This window comes from Emydura macquarii, unplaced genomic scaffold, assembly GCF_026122565.2.
Source record: "Emydura macquarii macquarii isolate MOO-44397 ecotype Brisbane River unplaced genomic scaffold, CSIRO-AGI_Emac_v2 contig_2205, whole genome shotgun sequence".
NCBI lineage: Eukaryota > Metazoa > Chordata > Testudines > Chelidae > Emydura > Emydura macquarii.
In genome coordinates, this window is record NW_027132342.1 from 38,009,997 (window position 1) to 38,026,596 (window position 16,600).

General features: G+C 47.4%; 1 protein-coding gene across 1 annotated transcript; it reads left to right on the top strand.

The window, feature by feature from the left end:
* The first annotated feature begins 10,748 nt into the window (after window positions 1-10,748).
* PHLDA1 (pleckstrin homology like domain family A member 1) lies at window positions 10,749-16,191 on the top strand. The gene has a single exon (XM_067559915.1). The coding sequence runs from the start codon at window positions 11,271-11,273 to the stop codon at window positions 11,709-11,711; it is 441 nt and encodes a 146-aa protein (XP_067416016.1). The 5' UTR covers window positions 10,749-11,270; the 3' UTR covers window positions 11,712-16,191.
* The last annotated feature ends 409 nt before the right edge of the window (window positions 16,192-16,600 follow it).

Here is a 16,600-nt window from a genome sequence, read left to right on the forward strand (position 1 = left end):
ACTTCTTCATCCCCAAGGTGAAGGGGGGGGTCTGAGACCCATCTTAGACCTGCGTCATCTAAACAAATATGTCAAACAACTCAGGTTTTGCATGGTTTCCCTAGCTTCCATATCCCTTCCCTGGATCCAGGAGACTGGTATGCTGCCCTCAATCTCAAGGATGCATGCTTTCATGTGTCTATCCTCACCAGCCAGAGGTGCTTTCTTCGCTTCATGGTGGCTGGCTCCCACTATCAATTTACAGCCCTACCCTTTGGCCTCTCTTCAACTCCAAGGATGTTCACCAAATGCAGGGCAGTAGTGGCGGCCCACCTGAGACAAAAGGGTGTGCAAATCTTTCCTTACCTGGACGATCGGCTGATCAGCGGCAGGTCCAGGTCCCAAGTGCAGGACAGCGTGACCCTCACTTGCTCCACGTGCAGCAGACTGGGGCTGCTCATAAACGAGCAGAAGTCCACATTAACCCCAGTGCAATGTATCGAATTCATTGGGGCCACCCTGGGCACCTCCCAGGCCAGAGCCTACCTGCTTCAGCCACATTTCGATGAGATGGTCTCTATCATCTCTCAACTGCACCGATGCCCCACAACAACAGCCAGGTACTGCCTACAGCTGTTAGGCCACATGGAGGCCTGCATGTATGTAGTGAGACTAGCTTGCCTGAGGCTCAGACTGCTTCAGGCATGGTTGGCCTTGGTATATGTTCCGAGCAGACACCCATTGGACCGGGTGGTCACAGTTCCCCCACCCGTCTTAGCCTCCCTAAACTGGTGGCAGACTCCCATAGCAGTGATGAAGGGCGTTCCGTTCAGGGAACTGGTCCCGTCGGTCACCCTAATTTCTGATGCGTCAGACGTAGAATGGGGAGCCCACATCAGCGCCAACCTAGGCACTCTGGGAGGAGAGGTGCCTGCACATCAGCGTGAAGGAGTTGAGGGCCATTCGCCTAGCATGCCAGGTGTTCCTCCGATTCCTGACAGGCAGAGTGGTGCAGGTGCTGACGGACAACACCGCAGCCATGTTTTACATAAACAGGCAGGGGAGGCGCGCTCCTCAGCCCTGTGTGAGGAAGCTATCCGTCTGTGGGACCTGGCTGTGAGGCACGATTTCTGCTTGATGGTCTCTTACCTTCCGGCAGTGAGGAATGACGAGGCGGATCACCTCAGCAGGTCATTTCTACCACACCACGACTGGTCGCTACACCCAGAGGTGGCGTCCATGATTTTCCAGAAGTGGGGAGTTCCCAAACTGGACCTGTTTGTGTAGGCCCGGAAACCGAAGTGTCTGAGGTTCTGCTCGCTTCGGGGTCGCAAGACTGGGTCGATTTCCAATGCATTCCTCATCGACTGGATGGGGACCCTCATGTATGAGTTCCCACCCATTCCGCTCCTGCCCAAGGTCCTGCTGAAAATAGAGGGACAGAGCGGAGGTTATATTCATCGCTCCAGCCTGGCTGAGACAGCACTGGTTCAGCATGCAACTGGACCTTTCGATCACCCCACCCCTGGAGCTCCTGAAGAGGCATGACTTTCTATCCCAGGACCAGGGTCGCCTGGTGCACCCGGACGTGGACTCCCTGCACCTCATGGCCTGGAGGCTCTGTGGCTGATGGAGGCAGAGAGAGCCTGCTCGATGCAGGTCCAACAAGTCCTGCTTCGCAGCAGGAAACCTTCCACGCAGGTCGTGTATTGGGCTAAGTGGAGGTGATTTACCTGTTGGGCGGAGTCCTGGGGTATTCCACCCAGCCTCTCACCTATACAGGCAATCCTGGAGTACCTGCTCCAGCTAAAACTCCAGGGTCTGGTGCTGGCCTTGCTGAAGGTTCACCTGGCAGCCATTTCAGCCTTCCATCAGCTGCTAGAGGGGAGATCCCTGTTCTCCCATTCCACGTTGGTCAGATTCCTCAAGGGGGTGGAGAAACTTTATCCGCAGGTCTGTGACCCGGTGCCTCCTTGGGATCTCAACCTGGTCCTCTTGGGACTCTCGGGGGGGCCCCCCTTCGAACCCATGGCTTCATGTCCTCTGCTCATAGTTTTCATGGAAGGTAGCCTTCCTGGTGTCCATTACCTCAGCTAGGAGGGTCTTCGAGATTAGGGCCTTGACCTCAGAGCCCCCTTATACAGTGTTCTATAAGGACAAGGTGCAATTGAGGCCGCATCCGGCCTTCCTGCCCAAGATGGTTTCCCAATTTCATTGTAACCAAGATATTTTTCTCCCCGTGTTTTTTCCCAAACCACACGGTTCAGAGGAGGAGAGGAGATGGCATTCGCTGGACGTGAGACGAGCCCTGGCCTTCTACATCGAGTGTAAAAAGCCGTTTCGGAAATCGATGCAATTCTTTGTTGCAGTGGATGACTGGATGAAAGGCTCACTTGTCTTCACCCAGTGCATCTCCTCGTGGATTACATCATGCATCAAGTTCTGCTACGAGCAGGCGAAGGTGCCGCTTCCGGGAACCATCACAGTGCACTCAACTAGAGCTCAAGCCTCGTCTACAGACTTCCTGGAGAGAGTGCACCTGCAGAACATCTGCAAAGCCACCACCTGGTTGTCGGTGCATACCTTCACGTCCCACTATGCCATTGTCCAGCAGGCGAGAGAGGACACAGGATTCAGCAGAGCGGTGCTGAGGGCAGCTCACCGGTAACTCCCACCCACCTCCAAAGGTATTGCTTGTTAGTCACCTATAGTGGAATGGATATGAGCAATCACTCGAAGAAGAAAACAAGGTTATTTACCAGTAACTGATGTTCTTCAAGATGTGTTGCTCATGTCCATTCTAAAACCTTCCCCCATCCTCTCCCATCCCAGCAGCCAGAGTTGTCAGAAAGACGGGACTGAGGGAGCATAGGGCCGGCAGCGTCTCATATACCACGGCATGTGTGCGGGGCTCCAGGGGCCGCCGGAGCTGGCCCTACAGGATCTGCTAAGGGGAAAAAAGTTCCGGGGACTGTGCATGGAAGTGTGCACTCACCTATAGTGAAATGGACATGAGCAACCCATCTCAAAGAACATCAGTTACCGGTAAGTAACCTTGTTACATGACCCCTCTACACCACTCACGTGGTGCAAAAGGACCATAACCCAGCTGCAAATGCCCAGCAGAGAATCACTCTGTCAGAGAATCCCTAGAAGTGCATCTGTGTCACAGCCCCCTCCTCTGCCCCAATCCCTGGTCTGGCATTTCTTCACTGGCTAAGGGAGCCATTACGGAGCTTTAGGCCATGTGCACTATTGGTGTAATAGCAGCATTGCTATATCACGGTAGCTGTGTTACTGGAGTGCTGTAATGTAAAAGCTTCCTTCAGCAAAGGAAAAGGTTTTTCCGTTGCTGTAGATAATCCATCACGCCCCGTGCAGCGGTAGCTATGTCAATGGAAACATTCTTCCATGGACCTAGCCCTGACTACAGCAAGTACTAGGCTGGCATAGCTATGGCACTCAGGATGTGAATTATTCATACCCTTGAGCAACGTAGCTGTCTAAATTTTAAGCATAGACCAAGCCTAAATTGTACACACGTTGACCAGGACTAAGGGTGTAGGAGTTCCAAAGTGGAAGGGTCTATTAAGACCTCCAAGCCAGTGGTATAACTTTAAGTATAAATTTAAGTTGTATCAGGGCCTGGGCTGGCCATGAGAGTCAGGGAGATGGAGCTAGAAACAGCTCCCAGAAATCCCACCACCTCCTTTGCTGAGCAAAGCTTGGCATATAAAATAATCTAATCAGGGTTACAACACCCTGCAATCTCAGATGAAAACATCTGAAACCATAAAATTGACTATTTTTAAACTGCTATGACCATGAATTGACCAAAATGGACCCTGAATTTGGCAGGGCCATAGTTATATTTTAGATCTATGGGAAGTCTTTTATATTGTATTTTGTTTTATGGAATTCATGTCTATACATCAAGAGGATCAAACTCAATCAGGGAAGTGGACCAGATTTGATTATGGGCTATAAATATAGAAATTCTTACTCCTCTTCAGTCCACAGTGGATGCCTGACTGACATCAGTAGGAGGTTTGTATAAAGATCAAGAGGAGACCACATTTCATGAAGCAACTACACTTTTATTTATTCTGTACCTTATTGTCATACTAGTGAGAAAAACTGCTTCTTGTTATGCCGCTTCTGCCTTTTGTTTCTCTTCCTTTTCCGTCTTCCTTTAGCTGTTTCCTTCTATCTTCGCTTGTATCCAGTTTTTCCCTCTGCTTTTTTCCCCCTCCAGCAACTCCCCATGCACATTCTTTGCAGACTTCACTCTGTTACTTTCCAATTACATCTCCTTTAATTGATCAGTAATGGAATAGTTAATGTTGATATTGACGGGTCATTGGCTGGGTGAAACAGTTCATGCCCAAATGTGGTTAATAGCAGGACATGGGAATTCACACATCTGACTTAATGTTTCAAGCTGTCTGCAGACTTCATTATCAGTTTATACTCGCTACATAATCGGAAGGTGATTTTTACAGCTATGAGGGCTAGAAACTTTTCTTTTTTCCCTTCCATGGATTCTGCATAATCTGACTGTCACGCAAGTCACATTTATGATACCCCACAATAGATATTTATGAACATTTGAAGAAACCGTGGGCCTCTCCAGTAAGAGCCTTTAGTGAAACTCAAGTTAATACATTGTACCACCAAATCCCCTTTCTCCAAAAGAAACTAGATAAGAGCAACTCCCCTCATTGAAACAAATCTGAAGAGGAAATACAAAACCACTTGGAAAACATTGGCAACAGTGTGTCTTTTTCTTTCTGTGGTCTTTTTGGACTACCTGCTCTGTAGATACCACAAAATTGCCAGATTTCCCACAAGCTTTCACAATAATTTCTACAGGTATTCAGGAACATCGGTCTCTGACTTTCAAAGTTAGGAGTCTTATAATATTGTGTACACAGGTGCAATATTGAAAATGCAAGAGGAATGAGAAGGCCTATCATTTATATTTTTAAGGATTAAGTTCAAAATTCTTCCTTAGTGCAGTATTAAAGTTTGGCGCTAGGAGGCATCTGTACATCATCTATATCCAAAGAGCGTAGCAAACTAGGAGTGTATACAAACCTTGCATAGGATTTGTTAGAATTACAGTAAAACAGGTAGAGCTTTGGATAGAATTGTGACACAGATGCCCCTTGGCAAAGATTCCCCTGTTCCTTGCAAATAGCTTTCATCTTTATATTTAAAGTGTGCTTTATGGACTGGAGTAAAAATTAGTCACTGTATCTGTGCTGGCCCATTCAAGGAGGGGGACTTGTCACCTCACCCTGTTTAGCAAAGGAGGTAATGCCTTGCTCTTTCCCAAGCCTATCAGTGGGAAACCATCAGAGATAACTACAAACAATTGAAACCACTTTGAAGTGGAAAAAGAAGATGAGGACAGATAGAGGTTCGCCCTGTATGAGTAGAAACAAAAGACTATTTTCAACACAGAGGAGGGAGCAGCACTTGGGATCCATTCACTGAGGAAACCCCTTGAAGAGCAGGGGGCTTTCAAGAAGGTTTGGATCCTATGTCTTGTGAAACCTGCCATCTCCATAACAGACTGAACTTTGGAGGGAAAACTTACTTCATATACATTGATCAATCTGTAAGGTTAGCAGTTTGATTTTGTATTGTAACCCTTTGTTTCAACCACTTTTTTTTTCTAGTTAAATCTTTATTCTCACTTAAATAAACCTGTTTTTGTTTTATTATAAGTGCTCACAAGTGCTGTGTGGTTTACCAGATGGATGGTTTAAAGTAAAACTTGTGAACTGGGATATGCTGCATCTTTGGGTGTGAAGGATCTGGAATTTCCGTGAGTAGCCACTGTCAGGCTGGATATCAGGGGTATGATTCAAAGGGACTTGAGGACTGGGGTGCACCTCTGTTAACCTGCAAGGCAAATATAGGGCTGGCATAGCCCAGAGGAGAGTGCTTGAGTGGCTGAAAGACTGGTCATATTAGGAACACGCAGTTAGGTACAAGCAAGACCGAATCCTTCACGCTGGAGGCCGGGTGTAACAAGGTAACTCACAGTCCTGGGTGCCCTGGGAACCATCACCATTACAGCAGTGTGAGTGGGTACTTTTGCAGGAATAACAGTTTACAGATCAAAACTGTATTGAGGCATCCAGTGTAGTTAAATGTTATACTTTGTTCTTCTCAAACATTAATTAAAAAAGCAGTAAAGGAGTTCTGTTTCATAAAGTCTTGTCTAATTCCGACACATCGGTCTAGGAAACATGGAATTTGCTCCACTTTGAAAGTAAATACTTGGGTCTTCAGCTGTACAAAATTTTATCTTACTGTATGTCCAAGTAATTTAGGCCATGTCTACACTACAGAGTTAAGTTGACTTAAGTTACATTGCTGATCATAAGCTGCTTTAACACTACTGGTTGTGCACATCCACACAACACTCCTTGTGTCAACAAAACACGTCCACAGTCATTACTCTTGCATCGACAGAGCATTGCATTGTAGGTAGCTAACCTGCTGTGCAACTCACCACCCTCTGTTACCCTGTGCAGCTGGGAACGGATCACGGTATAGCGTGGGGACATGCTCGCCATCCTGTGACGCTTCTGACTTTGTTTTGTGCCATTTTTCTACAGCCCTTGTAAACTGTGCGCCTGCCATCTCTGCCTGACAGCATGGATCCTGAGCTGCTGAGCAGAACACAATGTGGCCGATCCTGCAGTATTTCATGAGCTGTGAAAGAGAGTGAATTGGTGATGCCTGCCCTGCTGTCTGCCATGGAAACAAATAATTCAAGATTGCTGTTGGCATTTATGGAACAGTTTTCCGTGGTGGACCATCAGTACTCGGCTTGGGAAACAAGCACTGAGTGGTGGGATCACATAGTGATGCATATATGGGATAACAAACAGTGGCTGCAGAACTTTCAGCTGTGCAAATCCACCTCCTGGAACCAGGAGCAGCACTTACCTCAGCACTCTGGCACAAGGACACCAGAATGAGAGCTGCACTCACTGTGGAAAAGCGAGCGGCGATCTCCATGTGGAAGCTGGCAACTCCAGACTGCCACCAGTCAGTCATAAATCAGTTTGGAGTTGGAAAGTCCACTGTGGAGATTGCGGTGAGGCAAGTGCACTGGGCTATTAATCGCCTCCTGCTACAAGGGACTATGACTCACGCCAATGTGCAGGAAATAATTGATGGCTTTCAGGCAATGGGATGCCCTAACTGCAGGGAGGCGATAGAATGCATATCCCAATTTTGACCCCAGATCATCCTGCGATGGAGTACATCAACCAAAGAGCCACTTCTCTGTCGTCTTGCAGGTGCTGTTGGCTCACCGGGGCTGTTTCATTGACATCAATGCGGGGTGGTCAGGGAAGGTGCATGATCCATGCATCTTTTGGAACATTGGAGTGTATAGAAAGCTGCATACTGGGGCTTTCTTTCCAGATCAGAAAATTCCAATGGGGGATGTGGAAATGCCCATAGTAATCCTTGGAAACCCCGCCTATCCCTTGCTCCCATGGCTCATGAAGCTTACAGCAGGAACCTAGACAGCATCCAGGAGTGCTTCAACAACAGGCTTACCAGGTGCCAAATGACCATTTAATGTGCTTTTGGCCAATTAAAAGGTCACTGGCACTATCTTTTTGGCTGGTTAGGCCTCAGTGAGGAAACTATTGCAGTGGTCATTGCAGACTGCTCTATTCCGCAGCATATTTGCAAAACAAAGGAGCAAAAGTTTCCCCAAGGGTGGACCACTGACTCAGTGGCTGGCTGCTGATTCTGACCAGCCAAATTCAAGGGCAAATAGAGGGGCCCAGGGGGAGGCTATTTGAATCAGAGAGGCTTTGAATCATTTTAACAATGATTCCCAGTAATGTGTTTTTATGTGATGCATTCGGCCAGGCAATGTTTACTTTCCACCTTGAATGACCCCTGTAGTGCTGGCTTCCTGAACATTTATTTGTACTAAGCAAATATTCCTACCTCTAGCCACTGTTTGAATGTTAGCACTGACCGATTGTTTGAAATAAAATCTCTATTTGTGTCCTATAAAGACTCACATTTAATAACAAGACAAAATACAAATTTTTGTCCAACGGGGGACGTAGCACTGAGGAACAGACTCGGGGCTAGGGCTCTGACAGCTGTGATGTAACTCCAGCTTTCGGCGGGAAACCACTCTGTTGGCATGGAGTGCATGGGGTACTGTGAGGGAGCAGGAACATCCGAGGAATGTGATGGGGGAGTTGGGGAGGGCATGGAATGGAATTCTGTATTGGCTGCAGGGGGCGTCATGCATGGTTGTGCTCAGACTGCAGCGTAATGAAGGAGCTCTGTCTGGCCCTCCGGGAGTTTATCATCCACGCCTACCCCCTATCCTTTCCAGGCTATCCAGCCTGAGGTTTTCATTAATTGTCTCACTTCATGCTCTTGTTTTGCTATGTGCTGTATCCAGGGCGTACACAAGAGGGGGCAAGCAGGGGTACTTGTCCCCCCAAATAATTGGCATGGGAACACAGAGTGGCTTCACTCCCTTGGGGTCTAGGCATGCGTTCCTCCCCTCCTCTAGGCCCCGCTGGGAGCACAGAAATGCTGGAATATAAATTCTTGCATACACCCCTGGCTGTATCTGTTGACTGCAGCACTTTGCAAAATAATCCTCTTTATTCCTCCTGGTTCACCATTTTAGCTGACGGAGGTGCTCCATCTGTGGCGGAGTAGGTCCTCAAGGGCACATCTCCATAAGCCAAAGAAACAATGAACAGAGCCAGTATTGTGACGGTGTTCACAACCGTGAATCACCAAAGTTACACACACCTCTTTGTCCCTTGCCTAGCACACAGCTCGGCTTGAGTCCCAAATACGGTAAGTTCACCCGGGGCGTGGTAGCAAGGGGGGCTTGGCAGGAAGGGCCAACGGGTGGGGGTAGTTTATGAAGGAGGTTACTACAAGTGGCTAGGGAGAGTATTCTGAATATTGGTACCATTTCCCACAGGCTAGGGTAATCGAACCCAATAGCTCACTCCTAAGGGTAACTCATGCTGCAAGGGTGACTTTCCTGCATGCATGTGGCTTCAGCCCGGCTCCGTATGCTGCTCACCTGTGTGCCACTCGGGTCCCTGCAGAAATAATTGCCAGGTGGCCCGGCAAGGTTTCCTACAGTGGGGGAGAAATAAGGCAGCTCTGCCAAGAAACTTTTAGCACAGGATTACAGAATACCTACAGGGAAGTTTCCTAGAGATCTTTATGGAGGACTCCTGAGGCAGCCCCATGTACATTAACAAACTTTCTGTCATGCGTAGATGCACAGGCTCTGTTAATTTCTGTCCCTTATCCCTCCTTTACCATATAACACAGTAAATGCACTTTGCTCCGTGCCGTATCGAAGCAAAATGAGCACTTATTGGAGCTCCTCTTTCCTGCATAATGCGTGCCAGAGCCAGACTGCTAAGCCTGCCTAGACCCCTATGGAGTAGAAAAGAAGCCGCCATGCCAATGGATGACCTTGACCTGGGCTCCACATCGTCCTCCAGCTCCACTTCCTTGTCCGCCACTTCGTCATCTGCTCGCTGCTGCTCCAGTCCTTCTGAGGTATCCATAGGGCTCTTGGTGGTGGAGGTGGGGTCTCCGCCAAGGATGGCATGCAACTTCTTATAGATGTGGCATGTCTTTGGCACCACACCAGCGTGCCGGTTGGCCTCCCTTGCTTTCTGATACACGTGCCTCAGCTCGATCTTAGCCTGGCACTACTGTGTCTCCCTTCTCCCGCATGCCACTAGCAATCAGCCCGTAGGTATCAAAGTTCCTATGGGTGGAGTGAAGCTGCGACTGCACAGACTCCTCTCCCCACACATTCAGCAGGTCTAACAGCTCCAGTGTACTCCACTCGGGAAAGCATCTGCTGTGGAAAGCCGGTATGGTCAGCTGGGCCTAAGATGCTGTGTGAACTGTGCATGCTCAGCAAACAGAATGAGGAATTTCAAAATTTCCCAGGCCTTTAAAACGGGGGGGGGGGGGAGAGAAGGGGAAGGAGGAGAGAGGCACATACTTGTGTACTTTCAGGTCAGTGGAGTTCAAACTGCTGACCAGCGTGGTCAGGATGGGCATTGTGGGACACCTCAACAGACCAATTCTTCCATCTACCTAGGGGTGAGGTCAACCTAATAATGGCAGTGCTCAAGGCATGACGTTTTTCACAACCCTGAACAACACAACTACATCAATCTAATTTTAAGTGTAGAGCAACCCTTTGTAAGTTTTTTGTTTTTAATCTGTTTTTCCTTTCCCTTTTCACTTTTAGGCTGTGTCGGGACTGGAGATTTTGGTCCTGTTGTAGCATATGGTAGATGGCCAATTAACATGTTAATTAACACCATTGTAAATGCTAATGGCCGTACTTCACATTTGTTTCTTATTCCATTTCTAGGGTGAACTAGAACCAGGCATAAAGGTTTGTGCCCTGGGAGAATACTTCGATGGAGTATGTCCATTCGTGTTAGTGAACGTGGGAGCTTTGCAGGAGTGGGCCCTCCTACTGTAAATGGCTTAAGCCCTGCCTCTTGGTAATTATTTAGTATTAAGGACACCTAGCTTTTATCCAGAGCTTTCAGCCTTTGATCTCAGTTGTTTCTGAGGAGGGCTAGGCCGCTGATGACGCTACACAATAATAAATGGAGCTGGTAGCAAACTGTGAGCAGGAGCTAAAATAGCCCGGACTCAATCATGACTGCTCGTGAGTGATGAACTGAAGGTGGAGGGTGTGAGCTGATTTCCCAGGGCGCTTGACCCCTCTAGTCAGAAGAACTAGGGCCAACCCCCGCTCCAGGGTGACACCGAAGGGAGACGCCTGCCGGGAAGCGTGCAGAGAGGCAGCCCCATATTTGGAAGGAAACCCAGGGAAGCGGGGGCGTGAGAAAGGAACGCGGCGTTTGCCGGAGCCGGGCTTGGGCTTCCCCTCCGCCCGCCGGGTGTCACTCTGCGCTGGGAAAACCACGCCGCGAAAAGCTGGGGAGGGAGGCGCAAAGCTGCCCTGGCCGGCTGGCGGAGCCCGGGCAGCCAGACTGAGCGCCCAGAGCCGGGCCCCGGCTTCGCGCGGCAGATCGCTGCTCCCACACGCCACGGTAGGGTCAGGATCGCCCCGGCTCTGCCGGAGTCCGGCCGCTCGCCGCCATCCGCTCCGGGGGCGCGGGGAGGAGAGGGAGCCGGCTGCCGTCCGCCCCTACGGCTCCCGCGGGAGGAGGCTCGGCGGCCAGGAGAGGCGCAAGAAGCCGGCCCATGCCGGGAGGATGCTGGAGAGCTGCAAGGCGGTGAAGGAGGGCGTGCTGGAGAAGCGGAGCGACGGGCTGCTGCAGCTCTGGAAGAAGAAGCGCTGCATCCTCACCGAGGAAGGGCTTCTCCTCGTCCCCCCCAAGCCGCCGCTGCCGCCGCCGCCGGGACCCCCGGCCGCCGCCGCCAAGATCAAGGAGCTGCACTTCTCCAACATGAAGACGGTGGACTGCGTGGAGCGGAAGGGCAAGTACGTGTACTTCACCGTGGTGATGGCCGAGGGGAAGGAGATCGACTTTCGGGGCCCGCAGGAGCAGGGCTGGAACGCCGAGATCACGCTGCAGCTGGTGCAGTACAAGAACCGCCAGGCCATCCTGGCCGTCAAGTCCACCCGCCAGAAGCAGCAGCACCTGGTGCAGCAGCACGGCCACCGCCACCGCAGCGCCTCCAACTCCGCCTAGGGCGGGCGCCGGAGGGACCCGGGGACCGGAGCCTGGGATCCGCGGGCGGGGCGGGGGGTGACCAGCAGGGAGCCGGAGCGGCTGCAGGCTTCCCCCGGCCTCTTGCGGTTGTGGGCTCCCGAGGAGCCGGGAGCCTCTTAAAAATCAGCCCGTGGCTAACTTTCCAGCCGGGGACTCGATCCGGCTGGGTGCGAGCGAGGGGAATCGTTTTCTCTGCTCCCAGCCCGGGCAGTCGTGCCCAGCCCCTGCGAGGCGTTTCAGAGACGGGCGGGGTGGCGCTGCCTTTTGTGCCGAGCTACTGACAGGAGAGAGAGTGAAGAGTTTCCTCGGACTTTCCTCCTGCCCCAGGAGGCCGCCCGCATGATCCTCAGCCTCCTGCCCATCCATTTTTGCCTGGTTCGCTGTTGCAGGAATCTCTCTCTCTCACACACACTCTCTGACACACACACACACGTTGGCTGTCTGTGCGCAGACCATGTGTCAGCTCATTCCGATTTCCCTTCAGTCTGCATTATTTTATCACAGGTTGAATTAAAGCAGCGCTTCAGGAAGTGAGCCTGAGCACGTGTCTATTGTGAACCTCTTTCAGTTGATCAAAAAACTTGGCAACCCAAGGAGAGCAGGGAGCCTAGAGAGCATCAGTTTAACAACCTGAAAACCCAGCTGGTTTTCTGCACAATCCGTTCCTTGATGGGGGGAAAACTTTCCGAGTCATATGGACTCTGACTACTATTTATGAACCCTGGAAACGATCATCTGGCCTGATGAGACTTCTAGGAGACATGACATACTGTAAATTTATTTCTAAGTATTTTATTTTATGGCTATTTATTAGGGATTTTTTTAAAGGCTTGTTTGCAAGACATTTCTGAATGTAGGCCGTTATCCAAAAAACAAATGTCAAATCAAAATTCAAAGCACACTTTAGCTCCCTACTTTATTGCAAACCTTTGGCGGGAGGTTGTGGGAGAAGCCAATGATTTAATGACTACGAATTTTAGGTGGTTTTCTACATGGCATTCTACAACAGTTTTCATTTCTACCCAAAATATTATTTTAGGAACTGTCATTATATTAAAATGGAAAATATGGTTTAGAATTAGGATGAAGATCTTAATGCGCAAGAAATTGCTTCTCTCCAAGGGTTGGAACCTGATTGTCAAGGTTGTTATTCTTTTTTAAACATAAATATGTGGGAAGAGTATTACATGTTATATGCATCTCAGTTACACAGAAAAAATAATCTGATACATTATTATTAGATAAAATACCTTGGCTTCATTTATCACCTGCAGCGGTTAAAGAGCAAACTCTGACCAATTTGATTTGTGATATGAGAGTATGTCATGTTAAAATTATATCAGTTTTATGTGCTCGCTTATTTTATGTTATGAAAATGGTTGTAAGAGCTGAGAACTGTTTGTTAAAACTTCTGTACATTTGAGTTCAGAGCTCTGTCCATACAGAAGGTTTATGAAAGGGCTATGTTCTTGACCTTAGTCACGTTTTTCTGATAGATTTCTGATGGCTTGCATTGAAATAGCCCACAGTTTAAAGCCCATCTTGTAAATGTCTTAAAGTGTTTAAATGAATCATTTCAGTCATAGTTTTCATAAACTGAAAAATGGTGTATTGCTGAGATAAACAGGTTTATGCAGATCTGTAATATAACCAGATGTTGAGAGATGTGTTGGGATCTTGTGTGTATTATGTTAATGAACCCAGTGAAGTTAGAAAATAAAGCGCTAGGCTATGTTTTCCTGCTCCTGTTGAAATCACAGAGTTTTGCTGTTGATTTCAGCGGGATCAGTACGAGGCTACTAGACCCTGATCCAGAAAAGCCTGTGCTTGTGTGCTTTACTGGATTGGGCCCTTAATGTGGTGGTTCATTTCCCATTTCGCACTGCTACAGCTAACACTCTCTGTTTTGAAATAAATGTTGAGTTCTCAGAAATAGGATAGTACAATATGGCCTGTTATCTCTAAGTCAAGGTTCAGAGCCTCAGCCATGGAACTATTTCTTTTTACCAACTTGGTAGGGAAACTGCTCTGCCTATTTATAAGCGATACACATGTAAACAAAATCTTAGCTTCACTTTAAAAAAATGCCTACTTCATATTGTTTTTAGTAACTGGCTAAAAAAAAACCTGAAAATGACACAGTGAGATCTTAAGCTGACGGCTGCATTTGAAGGATGTCTTTTAATTTACTCCCCATCCCAAACTGAGTCCAGTCCTGCAAGGTGCTGAGTTCATTCTGCTCCCCTTAATCTTACGGGGAGTTGAGGGTGCTGAGCCCCTTCCAGGGTGAAGGAACATTTTCTTTAGCCCTGATCCTGCAAACATGTAAGTAGACCCATGCATGTCATTGGGACTATGCATGTGAATGAAGTTAAACATGATCATAAGTGTTTGCAGAATTAAGCTCAGTCTTGCAAACCCTTATGTGAACAGTTCCATGGGGCTATTGGAGATCAGGTCCTTTGTAAGGATATATGTGGACTAGATTGGAATGGCAGGTTACAATTGCCCTCAGAAAGTCATTTCTTTGAAATTGAAGATGTTCAGCACCTTGCAGGATTGGACCCTCAGTCTGGGACATGGGGAGAAAGGAGATGAAAAGATACCCTGCAAGTACAGTAGCTAGTTTTCCCATCTCAATACATTGGCCATTCTCATTCTGCGAACTCTTAGATAATTGTGCTAGAGCGGAGACCTACAGAATAGACTGTAACTTGTAGTGGCTTCTTCAGAACCATTGCCCTTTACTGTGTAAAACATCTACCTTTCAAAAAGTGCCTAAATATTGATTAGTGGTAAAATGTGACCTCCTTTTCAGAGCCATTAATTACAGTTTATCAGGTAGCTAATCCACCCTTTCAGATATACACCTGTATCACAGAAAATTCACCTACCACAACACGTATTGAACCTGATAAAGAATAAATGTAATTATTCAAAATATGTCTCTGTGATCCAAGATACGTATTTCCCTGGAAGATGCAGTCATTCCTATCCTACACATGGCTGATTCAAGGCCCACTGAAGTCAAGACTCTTTCTGATGGTAGAAAGATTTCCATTGACAGTAGTGGACTTTGGATCAGACCCTAAATCATTCATTTGATCATTTTTCCCTCCAAGCGTTTGTGCTTTAGAAACAAAAAAGGACATAAGGTTTAAATAACTTTAAGGTTCTGTCTCAAACTAATGCAGGGCAAGACTTTCAGAATCAATTTTGATGTTATCATTAGCTCACACTTTGATACATTTTCCCTCCAGCTTGAGATCAAAGTGTCCTCTTTCATGTTGCATTTCTTGGTTTATGTTGGTTTGAGACAGACTCTTCCTGTACTATTTGAATAGCTATTTTAAATGTAATAATCTTTATCATGAACAAACTGTTGCTTGTTGATATTGTCAGATGCTTTACTTATTCCCCGTTATATTTTTTTAAAACACTGCTGTCAGCACAATTGCTGGTGTGACCGGTGAGCATGTCACAAAATCCACTTCTGAGTTGGCATCTGTGCTTTTAGTGTAAGTAGAAGGCCCAGTGTTTGGCTGGGATGAGGGCATTCATTCCCTCAGGTCAAGACTGAGGCCGTTTGAGAGCAACCTTGCACATGCTGCTCATACCATACCAGTATCAATAAGATTTCAGTCTCTGGGGCATTCAATCTGGCCACTTTCTCAAGTACTAAATTTATTACAGGCTTCTTGAAAACAGTAGCAATTTTGGACCAAAAATTCAGCTGGACATGTAAAGATAAACGTTTATTTTGTTCTTTTCCTACTGAATAGTTTTCATTGGCCCTACCTAGTTAAATATTGATTGTCACCTACATGTTCTTTGTCAGTGGTAACTACTCAAATACGTCCAGTGAGTTCTGCGCCATCCATGTATAATCCTATTCGAGGTTCACCAGGAAAGTAACCATGATAGCCCCGCCCTTTAAAGAAGGAAGGATAGAATGGGCATAGGAATTAAATGCATTAAATAGAAAATAAATTACAGTGCCAGTAAAACAAAAGGAGATGCTCAATATAGCTCGCAGCCATGTGGAAAGCTGGTTAATAAGGTGGTCAACCTTTATATGTCTTAGTGGAAGACACTGGTGCAAACTGAATGTGCCTGCATAAGGAGGGGCAGGATTAAGCAGGGAAATTCAAGCTGTGGTGACCATTCTGTAGCTTCATAACTTTGTATTCAGAAACAAGATCAACCAAATGTGATCTCCATGACCTCCTGAAGTAGCTTCTCTTCTTTAAAGTTCATGATATGTAACTGCTGGCTTCTGACCATTAGCTGCAGTGATGTACCAAATGTTTTCTAGCATATCCTGTTGTGCGCTGCAATATCAGTGTTGTCAAATTTGTGTGTAAATACGACTCAAATGATTTCTGAGAGATGTGAATTATTTTTTCATCTTTTTCAAAATGCATTCCATTTCAAATAAAGTGGCATCTATTGAAATGAACTGTTGCCGTGTTGACGGATCTATCCTTTGGGGCTATAGCTTCTTAGCTTAAAAATGTTTGAGGGGTGGAACTAGAGCCCACTGACGTCAATGAAAGGCTTCAACAGGCTCTAAAAGAGGCTTGTGGGTTGTTTTTTTGAAAGACCACATGAGTTCAAAACAACTGTCTACGTAAAGCTTTCCTAAAAGAAATGCTGATTGAATTAACATTGTCATCCAGTCACGCCTCTGCTGTGCTGCGGATAGAAAAGTAACGACCCGATGTTGCAGCTTGTGCATGGGTGGATTGCAGCACCCACACAGAGCCTCTTTGAGTTCAGGGAAGCTCTGCCTGGCACAGAAGTCCACCCACATGCAACAAATTGCAGGACAGAAGCCTCTTAAGACTGTAATCTTTACCAGTGAGTGT

Coding starts and splice junctions, on each gene's coding strand:
- PHLDA1 (XM_067559915.1), top strand. CDS start 11,271: ATGCTGGAGAGCTGCAAGGCGGTGAAGGAGGGCGTGCTGGAGAAGCGG.